Below are 19,508 nucleotides of genomic sequence, written 5' to 3'. Positions count from 1 at the left end.
CCGTCTTGCTCTACCGTCCCCCGCTCTGCCGTCTTGCTCTACCGTCCCCCGCTCTGCCGTCTTGCTCTACCGTCCTCGCTTCGCCGTCTTGCTCTACCGTCCCCCGCTCTGCCGTCTTGCTCTACCGTCCCCCGCTCTGCCGTCTTGCTCTACCGTCCCCCGCTCTGCCGTCTTGCTCTACCGTCCCCCGCTCTGCCGTCTTGCTCTACCGTCCCCCGCTCTGCCGTCTTGCTCTACCGTCCCCCGCTCTGCCGTCTTGCTCTACCGTCCCCCGCTCTGCCGTCTTGCTCTACCGTCCCCCGCTCTGCCGTCTTGCTCTGCCGTCCCCCGCTCTGCCGTCTTGCTCTGCCGTCCCTCGCTCTGCCGTCTTGCTCTACCATCCCCTGCTCTGCTCTTACTCTGCCGCCTTGCTCTACCGTCCCCGCTCTGCCGTCTTGCTCTACCGTCCCCGCTCTGCCGTCTTGCTCTACCGTCCCCCGCTCTGCCGTCTTGCTCTACCCTCCCCCGCTCTGCCGTCTTGCTCTACCGTCCCCGCCTCTGCTGTCCCGGTCACAGGGGATAATTTTGCACCTTCTATCTACTCAATTTTCTACTGGTGATTATTTGGCGACCGTCCTCCGGGCCCTCTGGCAGTGTGGCTCTGTACATTTCCTGTAGCGGGCCAGAGCGGTGAAGACATGCCACTGGACCATGGCACCACCCTGCGCCCCGCTACATCTGCACACAGCCATCATCTGCCATTTTCCATCCATGGTGGTGTAAGAAGCCAGAGAACGCACCTTCAGCCTGCCACATCCTGAGAGGAATCTTGTTTTTGTCCCCTGTGGCTACAATCCTAGAAGCTGACGCTCGTAGAGTCCGTGAGTCAGCACAGCCTCGGGATTCAGGATTTCTGAGTATTTTCCGACCTGACATTTTCCTGTCTAGTTAATGACCATGACCTGGAGAAGGTGCTGCCCTCACTTCCTGCACTTTCACCTCAGCCCCGTACGACAGGTGTGGAGACTGGCGACGTCCTTCCAGAATGGCCGCTCTAATGAGCGGTGTCCTGTGTGGAGGGTGACAGACGATCACTGTCAGAAAGCTACCGAACGTCTGCAGGAGAAGAGTATTATTCAGGCGCAAAGTTTTATAGATTTATACAGGACGGGACTACGGTGCGGCACAATGTATCCGAGTACTGGATGCAGGAAGATGTGTCTTGATGTGGGATGCGGGATGGACGGTGTGTCTGGGTGTCGGATGCGGGATGGACGGTGAGTCTGGGTGTCGGATGAGGGATGGACAGTGTGTCTTGGTGTGGGATGCGGGATGGACGGTGAGTCTGGGTGTCGGATGAGGGATGGACAGTGTGTCTTGGTGTCGGATGAGGGATGGACGGTGAGTCTGGGTGTCGGATGCGGGATGGACGGTGAGTCTGGGTGTCGGATGAGGGATGGACAGTGTGTCTTGGTGTCGGATGAGGGATGGACGGTGAGTCTGGGTGTGGGATGCGGGATGGACGGTGTGTCTGGGTGTCGGGTGAGGGATGGACGGTGAGTCTGGGTGTGGGATGCGGGATGGACGGTGTGTCTGGGTGTCGGGTGAGGGATGGACGGTGAGTCTGGGTGTCGGATGCGGGATGGACGGTGTGTCTGGGTGTCGGGTGAGGGATGGACGGTGAGTCTGGGTGTCGGATGCGGGATGGACGGTGTGTCTTGGTGTCGGATGAGGGATGGACGGTGAGTCTGGGTGTGGGATGCGGGATGGACGGTGTGTCTGGGTGTCGGGTGAGGGATGGACGGTGAGTCTGGGTGTCGGATGCGGGATGGACGGTGTGTCTGGGTACTGGCTACTGACAAACCATTATAAACATTCCAGAAGTTGATACTTTTTATTGACAAATCCCTGAACTTTCTGAGACTCCTCAATATTCCCAGTCCTGCCCCCTTACTCTCCAGGTCCCCCCCCCCCCCCCCTTACTCTCCAGGTTCCTACCCTCTTGCTCTCCGGGCTCCCGCCCCCTCGCTCTCCGGGCTCCTCCCCCCCCCTTACTCTCCAGGTTCCTGCCCCTTTCCTCTCCGGGCTCCTCCCCCCTCCCCCTTACTCTCCAGGTTCCTGCCCCTTTCCTCTCCGGGCTCTCCCCCCTCCCCCCCCTTACTCTCCAGGTTCCTGCCCCTTTCCTCTCCGGGCTCCTCCCCCCTCCCCCTTACTCTCCAGGTTCCTGCCCCTTTCCTCTCCGGGCTCCTCCCCCCTCCCCCTTACTCTCCAGGTTCCTGCCCCTTTCCTCTCTGGGCTCCTCCCCCCCCCCCTTACTCTCCAGGTTCCTGCCCCTTTCCTCTCTGGGCTCCCCCCCCCCCTCCCCCTTACTCTCCAGGTTCCTGCCCCTTTCCTCTCTGGGCTCCTCCCCCCTCCCCCTTACTCTCCAGGTTCCTGCCCCTTTCCTCTCTGGGCTCCCCCCCCTCCCCCTTACTCTCCAGGTTCCTGCCCCTTTCCTCTCTGGGCTCCTCCCCCCCTTACTCTCCAGGTTCCTGCCCCTTTCCTCTCTGGGCTCCCCCCCCCCCTCCCCCTTACTCTCCAGGTTCCTGCCCCTTTCCTCTCTGGGCTCTCCCCCCCCCATTACTCTCCAGGTTCCTGCCCCTTTCCTCTCTGGGCTCCTCCCCCCCCCCCCCTTACTCTCCAGGTTCCTGCCCCTTTCTTCTCTGGGCTCCCCCCCCCCCCCTCCCCCTTACTCTCCAGGTTCCTGCCCCTTTCCTCTCCGGGCTCTCCCCCCCCCCCCCCCCCCTTACTCTCCAGGTTCCTGCCCCTTTCCTCTCTGGGCTCCTCCCCCCCCTTACTCTCCAGGTTCCTGACCCTTTCCTCTCCGGGCTCCCCCCCCCCCCTTACTCTCCAGGTTCCTACCCTCTTGCTCTCCGGCGTCCCGCCCCCTGGCCTCTCCGGCGTCCCGCCCCCTGGCCTCTTCGGCGTCCCGCCCCATGGCCTCTCCGGCGTCCCGCCCCATGGCCTCTCCGGCGTCCCGCCCCCTGGCCTCTCCGGCGTCCCGCCCCATGGCCTCTCCGGCGTCCCGCCCCCTCGCTCTGCGGCCTCCCGCCCCCTCGCTCTCTAGGCTCCACATCCTGAGCATCACGCTTGTTGTGCAGCATGCTGCCCTATCGATAGATGACACCCTGCACGGTCATTGCCCCCGGACCGCTCTCTCTGTGGTCACTGTATATTTCGCACTATACATTTTTGCTATCCCTTATCCTGTTTTTGTCTTTTTTTCACAGGCCCGGTCTCCCTAACACGATATTCATGGATTATAAAGCCCTCTCTGACTTCCAGCCACACCACAGCCCGATACCGTACGGGCGTGAAAGCAGTATGGTGTCCGGCATTGGAGACGCGCCCCCCAGAGAGAGGCATCGGCTGGTGATGTACCAGCAGGAGAGCTTGGCTTTTGGCGCTGTTCCCCCTCTGTGCACGGAGAGACAGTTTGGGTTCAGTACTGTGCAGAGTCCTCTCAAAACCGGGATCCCGGGAGTCACAAACCATATACCGGATCACTGGACCATGGGCTTCCACAACAAAGGACAAGAGCAAGTCATGGAGCCCCAGAGCCCACACAGAGACCAACATGAGGACCTTACCCTGCAGGACGGGAGGAATACCAGCACGGAGAGTGATGGTGACCTTCGCGAAACTCCATCTGCCCCCATCGGGGAGGGTCTGCGACCTGTCTGCAGAACATCACACAGCTCAGACAGAGCCAAATCCGCCTGTAAGTGATCGACCACCATCACTGACAGATCCCCCCCATAAATGTGTCACTGATGCTTAGCAGATTGCTGTACGTTATACCTGGTAATCATAGAATATAATGTCACAAGACTTAACGCATCCAAGGTTCTGTCCTAGCCGAAATGTCGCCATCACTACTCGTGGTTATGAAATGTGGATAGTGGGGAAGATAAGTATTGGATACTCTGCCGATTTTGCACATTTTTCCATTAACAAAGAATAGAGGTCTGTAATTTTTATCGTAGGTACACTTCACCTGTGAGAGACAGGACCTAGAAATAAAAACCAGAAAATCACATTGTAGGATTGTTACAGAATTTGCATTTTATTGCATGAAATAAGTATTTGATACAATAGAAAAACAGGACTTAATATTTGGTGCAGAAACCTTTGTAATTACAGAGGTCAGACATTTCCTGTAGTTCTTGCCCAGGTTTGCACACACTGCAGCAGGGATTTTGGCCCCCTCCTCCATACAGATCTTCTCCAGATCTTTCAGATTTCGGAGCTGTCACTGGACAACATTGAGTTTCAGCTTCCTCCAAAGATTTTCTATTGGGTTCATGTCTATAGACTGGCTATGCCACTCCAGGACCATGAAACTCTTCTTGCAGAGCTGCTCCTTAGTTGCCCTGGCTGTGTATTTGGGGTCATTGTCATGCTGGAAGACCCATCCATGACTCATCTTCAATGCTCTTACTGAGGGAAGGAGGTTGTTGGTCACAATCTCACGATACATGACCCCATCCATCCTCCAATCATCCTGTCCCCTTTGCAGAAAAGCACCCCCACAGTACGATGTTCCCCCACCATGCTTCATGGTTGGGACGGTGTTCTTGGGTTTGCACTCTATTTTTTTTCTCTCCAAACATGGCGAGCAGAGTCGGTACCAAAATGTTCTGTTTTGGTCTCATCTGACCACATGACCTTCCATGTCTCCTCTTGATCATCCAGATGGTCATTGGCGAACTTGAAACTGGCCTGGACATGTGCTGGTGTAAAAGGGGGACCTTGCGTGTCCTGCAGGATTTTAGTCCATGACGGTGTAGTGTATTCCAATCTGTAATGTTTGAGACTGTGGTCCCAGCTCTCTGTATGTCATTGACCAGGTCCTCCCGTGTAATTCTGGGCTGATTCCTGACCTTTCTCAGAATCCTCTTTAGCCCACGAGGCAAGATCTGTCATGGAGCCCCAGACCGAGGAAGATTGACAGTCATCTTGTGTTTCTTCCATTTTCTAATAATTGTGCCAACAGTTATCGCTTTCTCACCAAGCTGCTTGCCTATTGTCCTGTTGCCCATCCCGGCCTTGTTCAGGTCTATAATTTTGTCCTTTGTGTCCTTAGACAGCTCTTTGGGCTTGGCCATGGTGGAGAGGTTGGAGTGTGATTGTGTGTGGACAGGTGTCTTTTTTATACAGGTAACGAGGTCACATAGGAGCAATTAATCTTGGTAATGAGTGCAGAGTAGGAGGCTTCTTACAGAAAACTAACAGGTCGGTGAGCGGCAGAATTCCTGCTGGTTGGTCGGTGATCAAATACTTATTTCATGCAATAAAATGTAATATAATTATGTTACAATCATACAATGGTATTTTCTGGTCTTTGTTAGATTCTGTCTCTCACAGGTGAAGTGTACCTACGATACAAATTACAGACCCTCCATTCTTTGTAGGTGGGAAAACTTGCAAAATCGGCAGAGAATCAAATCCTTATTTTCCCCACTGTATAATCACTAGTGGGGATGAGTGAATAGCTGCATCGGTAACCCGGATACCTGGAGCGCTCCAGTAATCGGCTGTTCCGCAGCTGCCTGTGTCACGGGTCCGTGGCAGTCACAACACCTGAGCCCTAATCACTAGATGAGGCGGATCTGCCCAAAATGACCACAAAGGTAAATGCTGTAGGATGAACTTCATCACCTCTTGATGGTCCCATTAGACACATTGACTTATGATCTCTCTCTGCTGACTTGCCACCATGTTTTGTGCCAAAATATTTGGTAAATTCTATTATTATTATTATAAAGTGTCTATTATGATTCCTCCTAGACAAAGCTTCTTTTCTAGCCTCCTCTACTCCTACAGGAGGCAGCAGGGTTGAAAAGCAAATAATCTGCAGGGAAGAAAGCACCTGTCACCCACCCAACTATTGTCACCTCCAGACACTTCTGTTCCCTTCCACAGCTCTGTTCCCATCTGTTCTCTTTTCTCCACCTTCAGACTCCTTTGTAACATTTATAGTCTTCTGTCTTCACCTGACATGTTTACCCATCTCCAAACGTTTTTGGCCTCCTTCCTCCATCTTCTGGCCTCCTTCCGACCTCTTCTGACCTCCTTCCTCGATCTTCTGGCCTCCTTCCCGACCTCTTCCGCCCTCTTCTGGCCTCCTTCCTCGATCTTCTGGCCTCCTTCCCGACCTCTTCTGACCTCCTTCCACCCTCTTCTGGCCTCCTTCCGACCCTCTTCTGACCTCCTTCCACCCTCTTCTGGCCTCCTTCCGCCCTCTTCTGACCTCCTTCCGCCCTCTTCTTACCTCCTTCCGCCCTCTTCTGGCCTCCTTCCTCGATCTTCTGGCCTCCTTCCCGACCTCTTCTGGCCTCCTTCCGACCCTCTTCTGACCTTCTTCCACCCTCTTCTGGTCTCCTTCCGACCTCTTCTGGCCTCCTTCCGACCCTCTTCTGGCCTCCTTCCGACCCTCTTCTGGCCTCCTTCCGACCCTCTTCTGCCCTCCTTCCGACCCTCTTCTGCCCTCCTTCCGACCCTCTTCTGCCCTCCTTCCGACCCTCTTCTGCCCTCCTTCCGACCCTCTTCTGCCCTCCTTCCGACCCTCTTCTGCCCTCCTTCCGACCCTCTTCTGCCCTCCTTCCGACCCTCTTCTGGCCTCCTTCCGACCCTCTTCTGGCCTCCTTCCGACCCTCTTCTGGCCTCCTTCCGACCCTCTTCTGCCCTCCTTCCGACCCTCTTCTGCCCTCCTTCCGACCCTCTTCTGCCCTCCTTCCGACCCTCTTCTGCCCTCCTTCCGACCCTCTTCTGGCCTCTTTACAAACCCCGGTGAACTTTTTGGTTCCATGAAAAATACCCACAGAAAAAAGCCCACACACGAATGCCCACAAGCGGAAAATCGCCGTCAATGACAAAATAAGTTTATTAAAACAATTTATTAAAGAGAGCTAAGCCTGTATTCACACATGGAAAATTGGGCACATGCCGGTACAGCTGGGATCACAGCGTACACAGGCTCTGGAGTAATATAACATATTACAGGTTGTGGGGTGGTTGGATTTGATAACTTATTTTGTCTGCGTGGCTTTTTTTCTGGTCAACAAAACTCCTCTGTCCTCCTTCAGACCTCTGTAAATGCCTTTGTCCATCTCTTCCTTCCAGACCCCTGTAAACTGCTCTGTCCTTTTTCCAGAACCCTATAAATTCCTCTGTCCTACTCCTTCCAGACCCCTGTAAACGCCTGTGTCCTCCTTCCAGACCCCTGTAAACGCCTGTGTCCTCCTTCCAGACCCCTGTAAACGCCTGTGTCCTCCTTCCAGACCCCTGTAAATGCCTGTGTCCTCCTTCCAGACCCCTGTAAGTGCCTGTGTCCTCCTTCCAGACCCCTGTAAGCGCCTGTGTCCTCCTTCCAGACCCCTGTAAACGCCTGTGTCCTCCTTCCAGACCCCTGTAAACGCCTGTGTCCTCCTTCCAGACCCCTGTAAACGCCTGTGTCCTCCTTCCAGACCCCTGTAAACGCCTGTGTCCTCCTTCCAGACCCCTGTAAACGCCTGTGTCCTCCTTCCAGACCCCTGTAAACGCCTGTGTCCTCCTTCCAGACCCTTGTAAACGCCTGTGTCCTCCTTCCAGACCCCTGTAAACGCCTGTGTCCTCCTTCCAGACCACTGTAAACGCCTCTGTTCTACTACTCCTTCCAGACCCCTGTAAGTGCCTGTGTCCTCCTTCCAGACCCATGTAAATTCCTCTGTTCTACTACTCCTTCCAGACCCCTGTAAGTGCCTGTGTGCTCCTTCCAGACCCCTGTAAGTGCCTGCGTCCTCCTTCCAGACCCCTGTAAGTGCCTGTGTCCTCCTTCCAGACCCCTGTAAGTGCCTGTGTCCTCCTTCCAGACCCCTGTAAGTGCCTGTGTCCTCCTTCCAGACCCCTGTAAGTGCCTGTGTCCTCCTTCCAGACCCTTGTAAGTGCCTGTGTCCTCCTTCCAGACCCCTGTAAACTCCTCTGTCGCACGGCAGTCTCCTTTGTCTCCACCCTCCCCCCATCCAGACCACTATATCAGCAGCGTATCTGGGTGGAAGCCCCTACACACATTAAATGGTTGGTTTCTTAGTATCACGTTTCATGTGTGTAGAACTGGAGATATTACATACAGTAAATTCTGTAAATTGGAATTGTCGCTCTCTTGATCCGCTGTGAATGTCTCGGATATGTATATAGTTACCTGCATGGTTTAGGGGATGGGGACTAATGTGCACGGACGACCGCTGGGGCTTGTCCAATACCCTGATCATTGTGCTTTTTAGAGCGGTAGTTCTTGGTCAGTGGTCATCTTGTGCTTTTCCTCCTCATTAGTCCCGGTTACTTGGTGGTCACTCAATATGGCAGATTGTCTTCCCGTTTACCATCTATAGCCTGACTATAGAGCATCACACTGATCTGCAGCCACCGGTGTCTTTTACCACCACATGTCAATACTTCAGGCAGCTGACAGAACCACCAACTTATTTCCTACAGGGCGTAAACTCCGTTTGTACCTCCCTGATTCCAGCAGCTCCCTACCTTCTCCATCAGGTGTAGAGGATTCCGTGTTTTCTGAACTTGAAGATCCCAGTCCTCCAGTGGCTGAGGTGAGAGAGGTCCCGGAGGTGACGCCGGCCCCCGGTAAAGTGGAGCAGGAGAGGTGGAGGTTCTCTGCCACGGAGCTCATCTCCAAACTACAGCTCACTCAGCGGAGGAACAACTTCACTGCTAGGATCGGCAAGTCCCTGTCCACCAAGATCACACTGAGAGAACGAGGGGCGTCTGCTGGCCAGGAGGGTGCGTATACAGGCGGTCAGGGCAACTACTAACATGTCCTAGCATGGGATTCTTCTATATACAGTTAAAACCAGAAGTCTCCATCCACTATATATAAAGACACAACTGCAAGTTTTTCTCTCTACCTGAAATGAAATCGGAATAAACCTTTCCAGTTTTAGGACAATTAGGATTATCATAATTATTAATATTTGCCAAATGCCAGAATAATGAGACAGAGAATGTTTTAAGGCATTTTTATTACTTACTGTAAAGTCAAAAGTTTCCATCTATTTCATTGGTATTTGGTGCCATTGCCCTTAAACTGAATTACTTGGGTTAGACGTTTGGGATCTCCTTCCACAAGGTTCTCACAATAGTTGGTGGGAATTTGGGCCCATTCCTCCTGACAAAACTGGTGTAACTGATCCAGGTTTGTAGGTCACCTTGCTCGCATCGGTATTTTCAGCTTGGCCCATACATTTTCAATACGATTGAGATCAGGGCTTTCTGCTGGCCGCTCCAAAACACTGATGTTATCCTGAAGCCTCTTTGGTACCGTTTTGGCAGTATGCTTCGGGTCATTGTCCATTTGGAAGACCCATTTCCGCCCAAGCTTAAGCTTCCTGGCTGATGTCTTGAGATGTTGCTTCAGTATTGCCACATAATCTTCTTTTCACATGATGCTATCTATTTTGTGAAGTGCACCAGTACCTCCTGCAGCAAAAAAAACCCCCACAACATGATGCTGCCTCCCCCCATGTTTCACAGTGGGGATGGTGTTCTTAGGCTTCCAATCTTCTTCCTTTTTCCTCCAAACATGACAATGGTCATTATGCACAAAAAGTTCAATGTTCTCTTTATTAGGCCACAGGACATGTCTCCAAACTTAAGGTCTTTGTTCCTGTGTGCATTTGCAAACATTAAACTGGCTTTTTGTATTTCTTTTGGAGTAATTGCTTCTTCCTGTCAGAGTGGCCTTTCAGCCCATGTTGATACTGTGCTCGTTTCACTGTGGATATTGACACAATCTTACAGCTTCTGCCATCATCTTCACAAGCTCTTTTGCTTTTGTCCTTGGCTTGATATGCATATGTTGGACCAAAGCACGTTCATCTCTGGGACACAGAACCAGTCTTCTCCCTGAGCGGTATGATGGCTGGACATTCCCATCTTGTTTGTACTTATGTATAATTGAACAGATGAATGAGATGCCTTCAGGTATCTTAAAATTGTACCCAAGGATGAGCCAGACTTGTGCAAGTCCAACAATTCTGTCCCTGATATCTTGGCTGATTTCTTGAGACTTTCACATGATGTTACACAAAGAAACTGTGTTTCAGATGTGCATTAAAATACATCTACAGATGTGCCTCTAACTCAGATGTTGCCAAAAAACCACCATCAGAAGCTTCCAAACACCTGACCTCATAATATGGGCAGTCCAGAATTGTTTAAAGACACTAGTGTCTTAGTGTATGGAAACTTTTGGCTTTGCAGTAACTAATAAAAATCTTAGAACCATCTGCCTCTAATTATTCTGGCATTTGGCAAATATTAATAATTATGGTAATCCTAATTGTCCTAAAACAGGAAAGGTTTTATTCTGATTTCATGTCAGATATTGAGAAAAACCTGCAGATGTGTCTTTTTATATAGTGGATGGAAACGTCTGGCTTCACCTGTACATGATGGCATGAGATATACGAGCAGTGTATGATGGTGAATGAAGTATTACATGATGGGGGGTGTAGTGTTGTCCGCTTCACTGACACCAACTATTTCTCAATCTATAGGAAAATCTGGTAGAAGGGAGAGAAGATGCAACAGTGCTGGCGTGACGGGTCTTCACCAGCCGGCCACAGTGGACACTGACCCCTCATGGCTCAGGTAAATGAAAAACTCAACTGAGTTCCAAATCTAGAACCTCATTCTGAAGGGGGATCTCTTTCCTTATCCAGCGGCGTCCAATGAGGGCTCCTAAAACGTTCTATACTAATGGTGGACATGTCCTGTCATGGCACTGAATCCCCTTCAGCACAACCCAAGCCTCATCAGAGGCACCATGTCTCTGGAATCCTCGCTAGACGTGATCATTAGATGTCATCTTATCCGGACTTGCTTGGTCTGTGCTCCCATCAAACATTCACCCCATTTCTTGACCATCACAGTCAACTTCCTTACTTGGTCTCGGGCGGTCTCTACAGTCAGGCACTGACATGAAAAAACTGACATCAACCACAAACCATACTTTTTCCCGATTGCCGACCATTGATTGGGCACTTTCTTTAGGGAATCCATTAAATCAAAAACAAAAACTGAATCCCACAATTGGGAGATAATGTTATGAATTGTTCATTTACGTCCTGTTAACGCTGAGAATTAATGTATCTGACAACCTCTAAACAGGGATGTGAATGAGTATATTAGCCAAAGCAAGTTTGTACAAGTGATCAGTCCTCCCTCTGATGGACTGTCCCATCTCTCCTCGCTCTGACGGATGGTTCCTTGTTTTCTCCTCGCTCTGCCGGATGGATGGTCCCTTCCTTTCTCCTCAGGCTTGTGGATGGGTCGGTCCCTTCTTTTCTCCTCACTCTGTCGGATGGATGGATCCTTCTTTTCTCCTCGCTCTGTCTTATGGTTGGTCCCATCTTTTGTCCTCACTCTGTCGGATGGACATTCCCTTCCTTTCTCTTCAGTCTCCTCAGGCTTGTGGATGGGTCGGTCCCTTCTTTTCTTCTTGCTCTGCCAGATGGACGGTCCCTTCTTTTCTCCTCGGTCTGTCGGACTTTATCCTTTTCTCCTTAGTCTGGCTGATGGTTGATCCCTTCTTTTCTCCTCAGTCTGGTGGATGGTCGGTCCCTTCCTTTCGCTTCAGTCTGGTGGATGGTCGGTCTCTTCTTTTTTGCTCGGACTGTCGGACTTTCTCCTTAGTCTGGCTGATGGTCGGTCCCTTCTTTTCTCCTCGCTCTGTCTGATGGATGGTCCCTTCCTTTCTCTTCAGTCTGGCGGACGGTCGGTCCCTTCTTTTCTCCTTGGTCTGTCGGACTTTCTCCTTTTCTCCTCAGTCTGGCTGATGGTCGGTCCCTTCTTTTCTCCTTGTTCTTCTGGTCTGGATAGTCGGTCCCTTCTTTTCTCCTCCGTCTGGCGGATGGTCGGTCCCTTCTTTTCTCGTCGCTCTGTCGGATGGACAGTTCCTTCCTTTCGCTTTGCTCTGTCGGATGGATGGTCGGTCCCTTCTTTTCTTCTCGCTCTGTCGGATGGACGTTCCCTTCCTTTCTCTTCAGTCTGGAGGATGGTTGGTCTCTTCTTTCTGCTCGGTCTGTCGGACTTTCTCCTTGGTCTGTTGGACGGTCCCTGTTGCTCCTCGGTCCATCGGATGGTTTTATTTAATGTCTGTGTTCAGTCTAAAGAGAAGCCTGATGGAGCAGCTACAGATGCAGACAGATAAGAGACGATGGTGTTGTCACATTACATCCACTTATCTGTATGTGCCTGTGATTTTTGCCTTCTGCAGATGAACCTCTCATAATACATACTACTTGCTACATTTCAGACCTCGCATCCACAGGTCTGATGTGGGGGAGTTTTCTGCATTTGAAGGATTTGTTCATTATGTTTCCTTGTCTCAGTGTTTGCAGAACAGACTCTTTGTTTGCTTCATTTAAAGGAATTTTTCGCACTTGCCCTTCAATTGTGTCCCCGCAGCCTCCACTCCCTACGTCCCCCGGCCACTGAGGCCTCACTGAGTCTTTTCACCCTTTCAGGAACAAATTGACAGATGGTGCAGAGTCCAGTCCAGCAAGACCACCCAGCCAGGAGGCCGAGAGTGGCAGCCACATGAGACGGTCACCCACAAGTCACAGTGACGCAGACCAGACAGACAGAAGACAGTCATACTGTGAAAGGAGACAGTCTCGTTTCCTACTGAGCTGTAAGACTTCATTAGTATTTGTCTCTATGTGATGGACACATCCATAGGTAATTGTGAATATGTCTTGTCAATATATGAGACATAACAAGAACTCATCCAGCAATTACATGCCCCAAAACCCGAGTCTGGAATTTATGTACATCCCAGAGCTGCGCTCACTATTCTGCTGGTGCAGTCACTGTGTACATACATTACATTACTGATCCTGAGTTACCTCCTGTATTATACCCCAGAGCTGCGCTCACTATTCTGCTGGTGCAGTCACTGTGTACATACATTACTGATCCTGAGTTACCTCCTGTATTATACCCCAGAGCTGCGCTCACTATTCTGCTGGTGCAGTCACTGTGTACATACATTACATTACTGATCCTGTGTTACCTCCTGTATTATACCCCAGAGCTGCGCTCACTAGTCTGCTGGTGCAGTCACTGTGTACATACATTACATTACTGATCCTGAGTTACCTCCTGTATTATACCCCAGAGCTGCGCTCACTATTCTGCTGGTGCAGTCACTGTGTACATACATTACATTACTGATCCTGAGTTACCTCCTGTATTATACCCCAGAGCTGCGCTCACTATTCTGCTGGTGCAGTCACTGTGTACATACATTACTGATCCTGAGTCATGTAATGTACATACACTGTCACTCCACTAGCAGAATAGTGAGTGCAGCTCTGGGGTATAATACAGGAGGTAACTCAGGATCAGTAATGTAATGTATGTACACAGTGACTGCACCAGCAGAATAGTGAGTGCAGCTCTGGGGTATAATACAGGAAGTAACTCAGGATCAGTAATGTAATGTATGTACACAGTGACTGCACCAGCAGAATAGTGAATGCAGCTCTGGGATATAATACAGGATGTAGCTCAGGATCAGTAATGTAATGTATGTACACAGTGATTGCACCAGCAGAATAGTGAGTGCAGCTCTGGGGTATAATACAGGAGGTAACTCAGGATCAGTAATGTATGTACACAGTGACTGCACCAGCAGAATAGTGAGTGCAGCTCTGGAGTATAATACAGGATGTAACTCAGGATCAGTAATGTAATGTATGTACACAGTTACTGCACCAGCAGAATAGTGAGTACATTACTGATCCTGAGTTACCTCCTGTATTATACCCCAGAGCTGCGCTCACTATTCTGCTGGTGCAGTCACTGTGTACATACATTACTGATCCTGAGTCATGTAATGTACATACACTGTCACTCCACTAGCAGAATAGTGAGTGCAGCTCTGGGGTATAATACAAGAGGTAACTCAGGATCAGTAATGTATGTACACAGTGACTGCACCAGCAGAATAGTGAGTGCAGCTCTGGGGTATAATACAGGAAGTAACTCAGGATCAGTAATGTAATGTATGTACACAGTGACTGCACCAGCAGAATAGTGAATGCAGCTCTGGGATATAATACAGGATGTAGCTCAGGATCAGTAATGTAATGTATGTACACAGTGACTGCAACAGCAGAATAGTGAGTGCAGCTCTGGGGTATAATACAGGAGGTAACTCGGGATCAGTAATGTAATGTATGTGCACAGTGATTGCACCAGCAGAATAGTGAGTGCAGCTCTGGGGTATAATACAGGAGGTAACTCAGGATCAGTAATGTAATGTATGTACACAGTGACTGCACCAGCAGAATAGTGAATGCAGCTCTGGGATATAATACAGGATGTAGCTCAGGATCAGTAATGTAATGTATGTACACAGTGACTGCACCAGCAGAATAGTGAGTGCAGCTCTGGGGTATAATACAGGAGGTAACTTAGGATCAGTAATGTATGTACACAGTGACTGCACCAGCAGAATAGTGAGCGCAGCTCTGGGGTATAATACAGGATGTAACTCAGGATCAGTAATGTAATGTGTGTACACAGTTACTGCACCAGCAGAATAGTGAGTACATTACTGATCCTGAGTTACATCCTGCATTATACTCCAGAGCTGCACTCACTATTCTGCTGGTGCAGTCACTGTGTACATACATTACTGATCCTGAGTTACCTCCTGTATTATACTCCAGAGCTGCACTCACTATTCTGCTGGTGCAATCACTGTGTACATACATTACTGATCCTGAGCTACATCCTGTATTATATCCCAGAGCTGCATTCACTATTCTGCTGGTGCAGTCACTGTGTACATATATTACATTACTGATCCTGAGCTACATCCTGTATTATATCCCAGAGCTGCATTCACTATTCTGCTGGTGCAGTCACTGTGTACATACATTACTGATCCTGAGTTACATCCTGTATTATACCCCAGAGCTGCACTCACTATTCTGCTGGTGCAGTCACTGTGTACATAAATTACATTACTGATCCTGAGTTACCTCCTGTATTATACCCCAGAGCTGCACTCACTATTCTGCTAGTGGAGTGACAGTGTATGTACATTACATGACTCAGGATCAGTAATGTATGTACACAGTGACTGCACCAGCAGAATAGTGAGCGCAGCTCTGGGGTATAATACAGGAGGTAACTCAGGATCAGTAATGTAATGTACACAGTGACTGCACCAGCAGAATAGTGAGCGCAGCTCTGGGGTATAATACAGGAGGTAACTCAGGATCAGTAATGTAATGTATGTACACAGTGACTGCACCAGCAGAATAGTGAGCGCAGCTCTGGGGTATAATACAGGAGGTAACACAGGATCAGTAATGTAATGTATGTACACCGTGACTGCACCAGCAGAATAGTGAGTGGAGCTCTGGAGTATAATACAGGATGTAACTCAGGATCAGTAATGTAATGTATGCACACAGTGATTGCACCAGCAGAATAGTGAGTGCAGCTCTGGAGTATAATACAGGATGTAACTCAGGATCAGTAATGTATGTACACAGTGACTGCACCAGCAGAATAGTGAGTGCAGCTCTGGAGTATAATACAGGATGTAATTCTGTAACGGAAGAGTAGTTGAAAGGATTGCAGCAGCTTTGGGCAGTGATCTGGTGCAGCTTTGGGCAGCGCTCTGGTGCAGCTTTGGGCAATGCTCTGGTGCAGCTTTGGGCAACGCTCTGGTGCAGCTTTCGGCAGCGCTCTGGGTGCAGCTTTGGGCAGCGCTCTGGGTGCAGCTTTGGGCAGCGCTCTGGGTGCAGCTTTGGGCAGCGCTCTGGGTGTAGCTTTGGGCAGCGCTCTGGGTGCAGCTTTGGGCAGGGCTCTGGGTGTAGCTTTGGGCAGGGCTCTGGGTGCAGCTTTGGGCAGCGCTCTGGGTGTAGCTTTGGGCAGCGCTCTGGGTGCAGCTTTGGGCAGCACTCTGGTGCAGCTTTGGGCAATGCTCTGGTGCAGCGCTCTGGGTGCAGCTTTGGGCAGCGCTCTGGGTGCAGCTTTGGGCAGCGCTCTGGGTGCAGCTTTGGGCAGCGCTCTGGGTGCAGCTTTGGGCAGCGCTCTGGGTGCAGCTTTGGGCAGCGCTCTGGGTGCAGCTTTGGGCAGCGCTCTGGGTGCAGCTTTGGGCAGCGCTCTGGGTGCAGCTTTGGGCAGCGCTCTGGGTGCAGCTTTGGGCAGGGCTCTGGGTGTAGCTTTGGGCAGGGCTCTGGGTGCAGCTTTGGGCAGGGCTCTGGGTGTAGCTTTGGGCAGCGCTCTGGGTGCAGCTTTGGGCAGGACTCTGGGTGCAGCTTTGGGCAGGACTCTGGTGTAGCTTTGGGCAGCGCTCTGGGTGTAGCTTTGGGCAGGACTCTGGTGTAGCTTTGGGCAGGGCTCTGGGTGCAGCTTTGGGCAGGACTCTGGTGTAGCTTTGGGCAGCGCTCTGGGTGTAGCTTTGGGCAGGACTCTGGTGTAGCTTTGGGCAGCGCTCTGGGTGCAGCTTTGAGCAGCGCTCTGGGTGTAGCTTTGGGCAGGGCTCTGGGTGCAGCTTTGGGCAGGACTCTGGTGTAGCTTTGGGCAGCGCTCTGGGTGTAGCTTTGGGCAGGACTCTGGTGTAGCTTTGGGCAGCGCTCTGGGTGCAGCTTTGAGCAGCGCTCTGGGTGCAGCTTTGGGCAGTCCCATGGCCTCTCGTATGGTGGTTGTTCTCTATCCGGATTAACCATAGCTGTCTGTATCTGTGCTGACTCTCCAGTAACCCCCGGCTGATGATTCACCCCCTTGTGTGCTCCCCAGTAATATTGCTGGTGCTGTCTTGTCTTCAGCAATCCTGTATCAGGAGTACAGTGACGTGGCCATAAACCGAGAGCTACAGAGGCAGAAGCGAGAGGACAACACTGTGGAGGAAGACGATGTGTCCGCAAGTCCTAAGAGCAACCTGTCACCCAGCAGCTCCTTCCGCTCCCAGCGCTCGTCCCGAGGTTCTACGTTCTCTCTATGGCAGGATATCCCGGATGTAAGGGGCAGTGGCCTGCTGAACACGCTGTCCATCCAGGAGAGGAAGCTGCAGGAGGTACTGTGTGTACGCCGTATGTGCTGCCCATGATCGCCTCCGTGGAGTCACACTGACGGGCAGGGCTGAGTGACGTTACTGCAGCAGCAGCTGTAGCACAAGAACAGCTGGACCATAATCTGCTCTCAAGTTTTGTCTTCTACTGTAGACACCAGAGCTGCATTCCGTGTTCTGCTAGCTAGCACTGGAAAATTAGCTCCCAGCCGCACCCTGAGCAGCATAGCATCCTATGTTACACTGCCATGTGTTGCATTATATTGTGGATGAAATGGTCGCTTTCACACCACTGTATAGTCAAATCCTGTCGCTCTCCTCTCTCTTAATGCACCACGTCAAGGCAAAGGGAAAGGTGAAGCCCACTAGAAGCCAGCAGAATTGTGACTGCAGCTCTGGATGTTGGTTGAGCACAAGACGTAATGTGAGGCAGATAATTTGTCGCTATATCTGGGTACTTGCTGATCATTATTGGATTGTAGGATGCAAACCCAGCTTTCTGACACTGTACACTACATTGCTACCCAAAATCCTTTGTTAATCTTCATATTTCATGATGCCTTGCACCCAGTGGCAAAGGCAGCAAAACATCCCCCAAACCTCTCTGAACTTCCACTATACGTGACTGTAGGTACTGTGTTCTCCTCTTTGTAGGCCTTATTTCGTTTTCGGTGAATAGTAGAATGATGTGCTTTTCCAAAAAGCTCTATCTTAGTCTTATCTGTCCACAAGTCGCTTTCCCAGAAGGATTTTAACTTACGCACATTTTGGCAAACTTCAGTCTAGCTTATTTATTTCTCTGTGTCAGCAGCGGGGTCCTCCTGGTGGTCCCACCATTAGCATTTCATTTCATTCCATTCACATGTGGATGGATAGTTTGCTCCGACACGGATACACCCTGAGACTGCAGGACATCTTCAATTCCTTCACTGTGGCTTTTTATCCACCTTCCGGACAATCCTGTGTTGCAACCTTTTATCAATTTTTCTCTGTTGTCCACGTCTAGGTAGATTAGCTACAGTGCCAAGGGGTTGTAAACTTCTTCATTATGTTGCACACCATGGACAAAATAACATCAAGATCTCTGGAAATGGACCTGTAACCTTGAGATTGCTGATATCGCTCAACAATTTTGGTTCTTAAATCCTCAGACAGTTCTCTTCTCCTCTTTCTGGTCTCTATGCTTAGTGTGGCACCCACAGAGACACAATACAAAGATTGAGTCGACTTCTCCCATTTTTACCTGGTTTCAGGTGTGATTTTCACATTGCCCACACCTTTTACTTGAACGAGCATCACATGCTTGAAATAAGATTGTTTACCCACAATTTTGGAAAGGTGCCAACAATTGTGTCCAGCCCATTTTGGGGGTTTTGTGTAAAATTATGTCCAATTTGCCTTTTTTTTTCACTGTTTTATGTTGTTCCAATACACACAAAGGGTATAAACCTGTGTATAACAAAACGTGGAGTTGCAACAATTTTCTGGGAGAAATGCTTCATTTTCTGGAACAATTTCAAGGGTGCCAACACTTTTCGCCCTGACTGTATGCAGATAAAATAATGCTCTCAGTGTGGAAATCCACTGAGAGCATTATTTTTTTTAACTGGCTAACATGGTACTAAACCCCCCCTATTTTTTTTTTTTTTTTTAACTGTATGTAGATAGTAATATCATGCGCTCAATACCCACTAAGACCACGACGGTCATGAGTATCTGGTGCCTGGTCTATAGTGTCATGTGTGTTGTGTGACTCCTCACTGGTGTGTCCTTGCCTCCATCAACCCGTCTCTCTTCTCATGTTCCCTGTCTTTTCTCACCATTCCGGCTATGTTTCGTGTTCCCCTTCTCACCATTCCCGGCTATGTTTCGTGTTCCCCTTCTCTTCTCACCATTTCCCGGCTATGTTTCGTGTTCCCCTTCTCTTCTCACCATTCCTCGGCTATGTTTCGTGTTCCCCTTCTCTTCTCACCATTCCCGGCTATGTTTCGTTCTCCCCTTCTCTTCTCACCATTCCCGGCTATGTTTCGTTCTCCCCTTCTCTTCTCACCATTCCCGGCTATGTTTCGTGTTCCCCTTCTCTTCTCACCATTCCCCGGCTATGTTTCGTGTTCCCCTTCTCACCATTCCCCGGCTATGTTTCGTGTTCCCCTTCTCACCATTCCCGGCTATGTTTCGTGTTCCCCTTCTCACCATTCCGGCTATGTTTCGTGTTCCCCTTCTCACCATTCCCGGCTATGTTTCGTGTTCCCCTTCTCTTCTCACCATTTCCCGGCTATGTTTCGTGTTCCCCTTCTCTTCTCACCATTCCTCGGCTATGTTTCGTGTTCCCCTTCTCTTCTCACCATTCCCGGCTATGTTTCGTTCTCCCCTTCTCTTCTCACCATTCCCGGCTATG

At 50.4% G+C, this 19,508-nt stretch overlaps 1 protein-coding gene across 3 annotated transcripts in view; it reads left to right on the top strand.

Moving 5' to 3' along the window:
* ARHGEF19 (Rho guanine nucleotide exchange factor 19) overlaps positions 1 to 19,508 on the top strand; it is a 45,110-nt gene that overhangs the window by 13,299 nt on the left and 12,303 nt on the right. For 2 of the 3 annotated variants that reach the window (XM_069742053.1, XM_069742051.1), the window contains exons 2-6: positions 3,249 to 3,739; positions 8,494 to 8,796; positions 10,572 to 10,665; positions 12,543 to 12,709; positions 16,869 to 17,116. In XM_069742053.1, coding sequence (XP_069598154.1) covers positions 3,249 to 3,739; positions 8,494 to 8,796; positions 10,572 to 10,665; positions 12,543 to 12,709; positions 16,869 to 17,116 — 1,303 coding nt within the window. The remainder of the gene's footprint in view (positions 1 to 3,248; positions 3,740 to 8,493; positions 8,797 to 10,571; positions 10,666 to 12,542; positions 12,710 to 16,868; positions 17,117 to 19,508) is intronic. The other variant, XM_069742052.1, reaches the window with a different exon arrangement.

Source organism: Ranitomeya imitator, chromosome 10 (genome assembly GCF_032444005.1).
Source record: "Ranitomeya imitator isolate aRanImi1 chromosome 10, aRanImi1.pri, whole genome shotgun sequence".
Taxonomy (NCBI): domain Eukaryota; kingdom Metazoa; phylum Chordata; class Amphibia; order Anura; family Dendrobatidae; genus Ranitomeya; species Ranitomeya imitator.
This window is presented reverse-complemented; position numbering and strand designations above follow the sequence as displayed.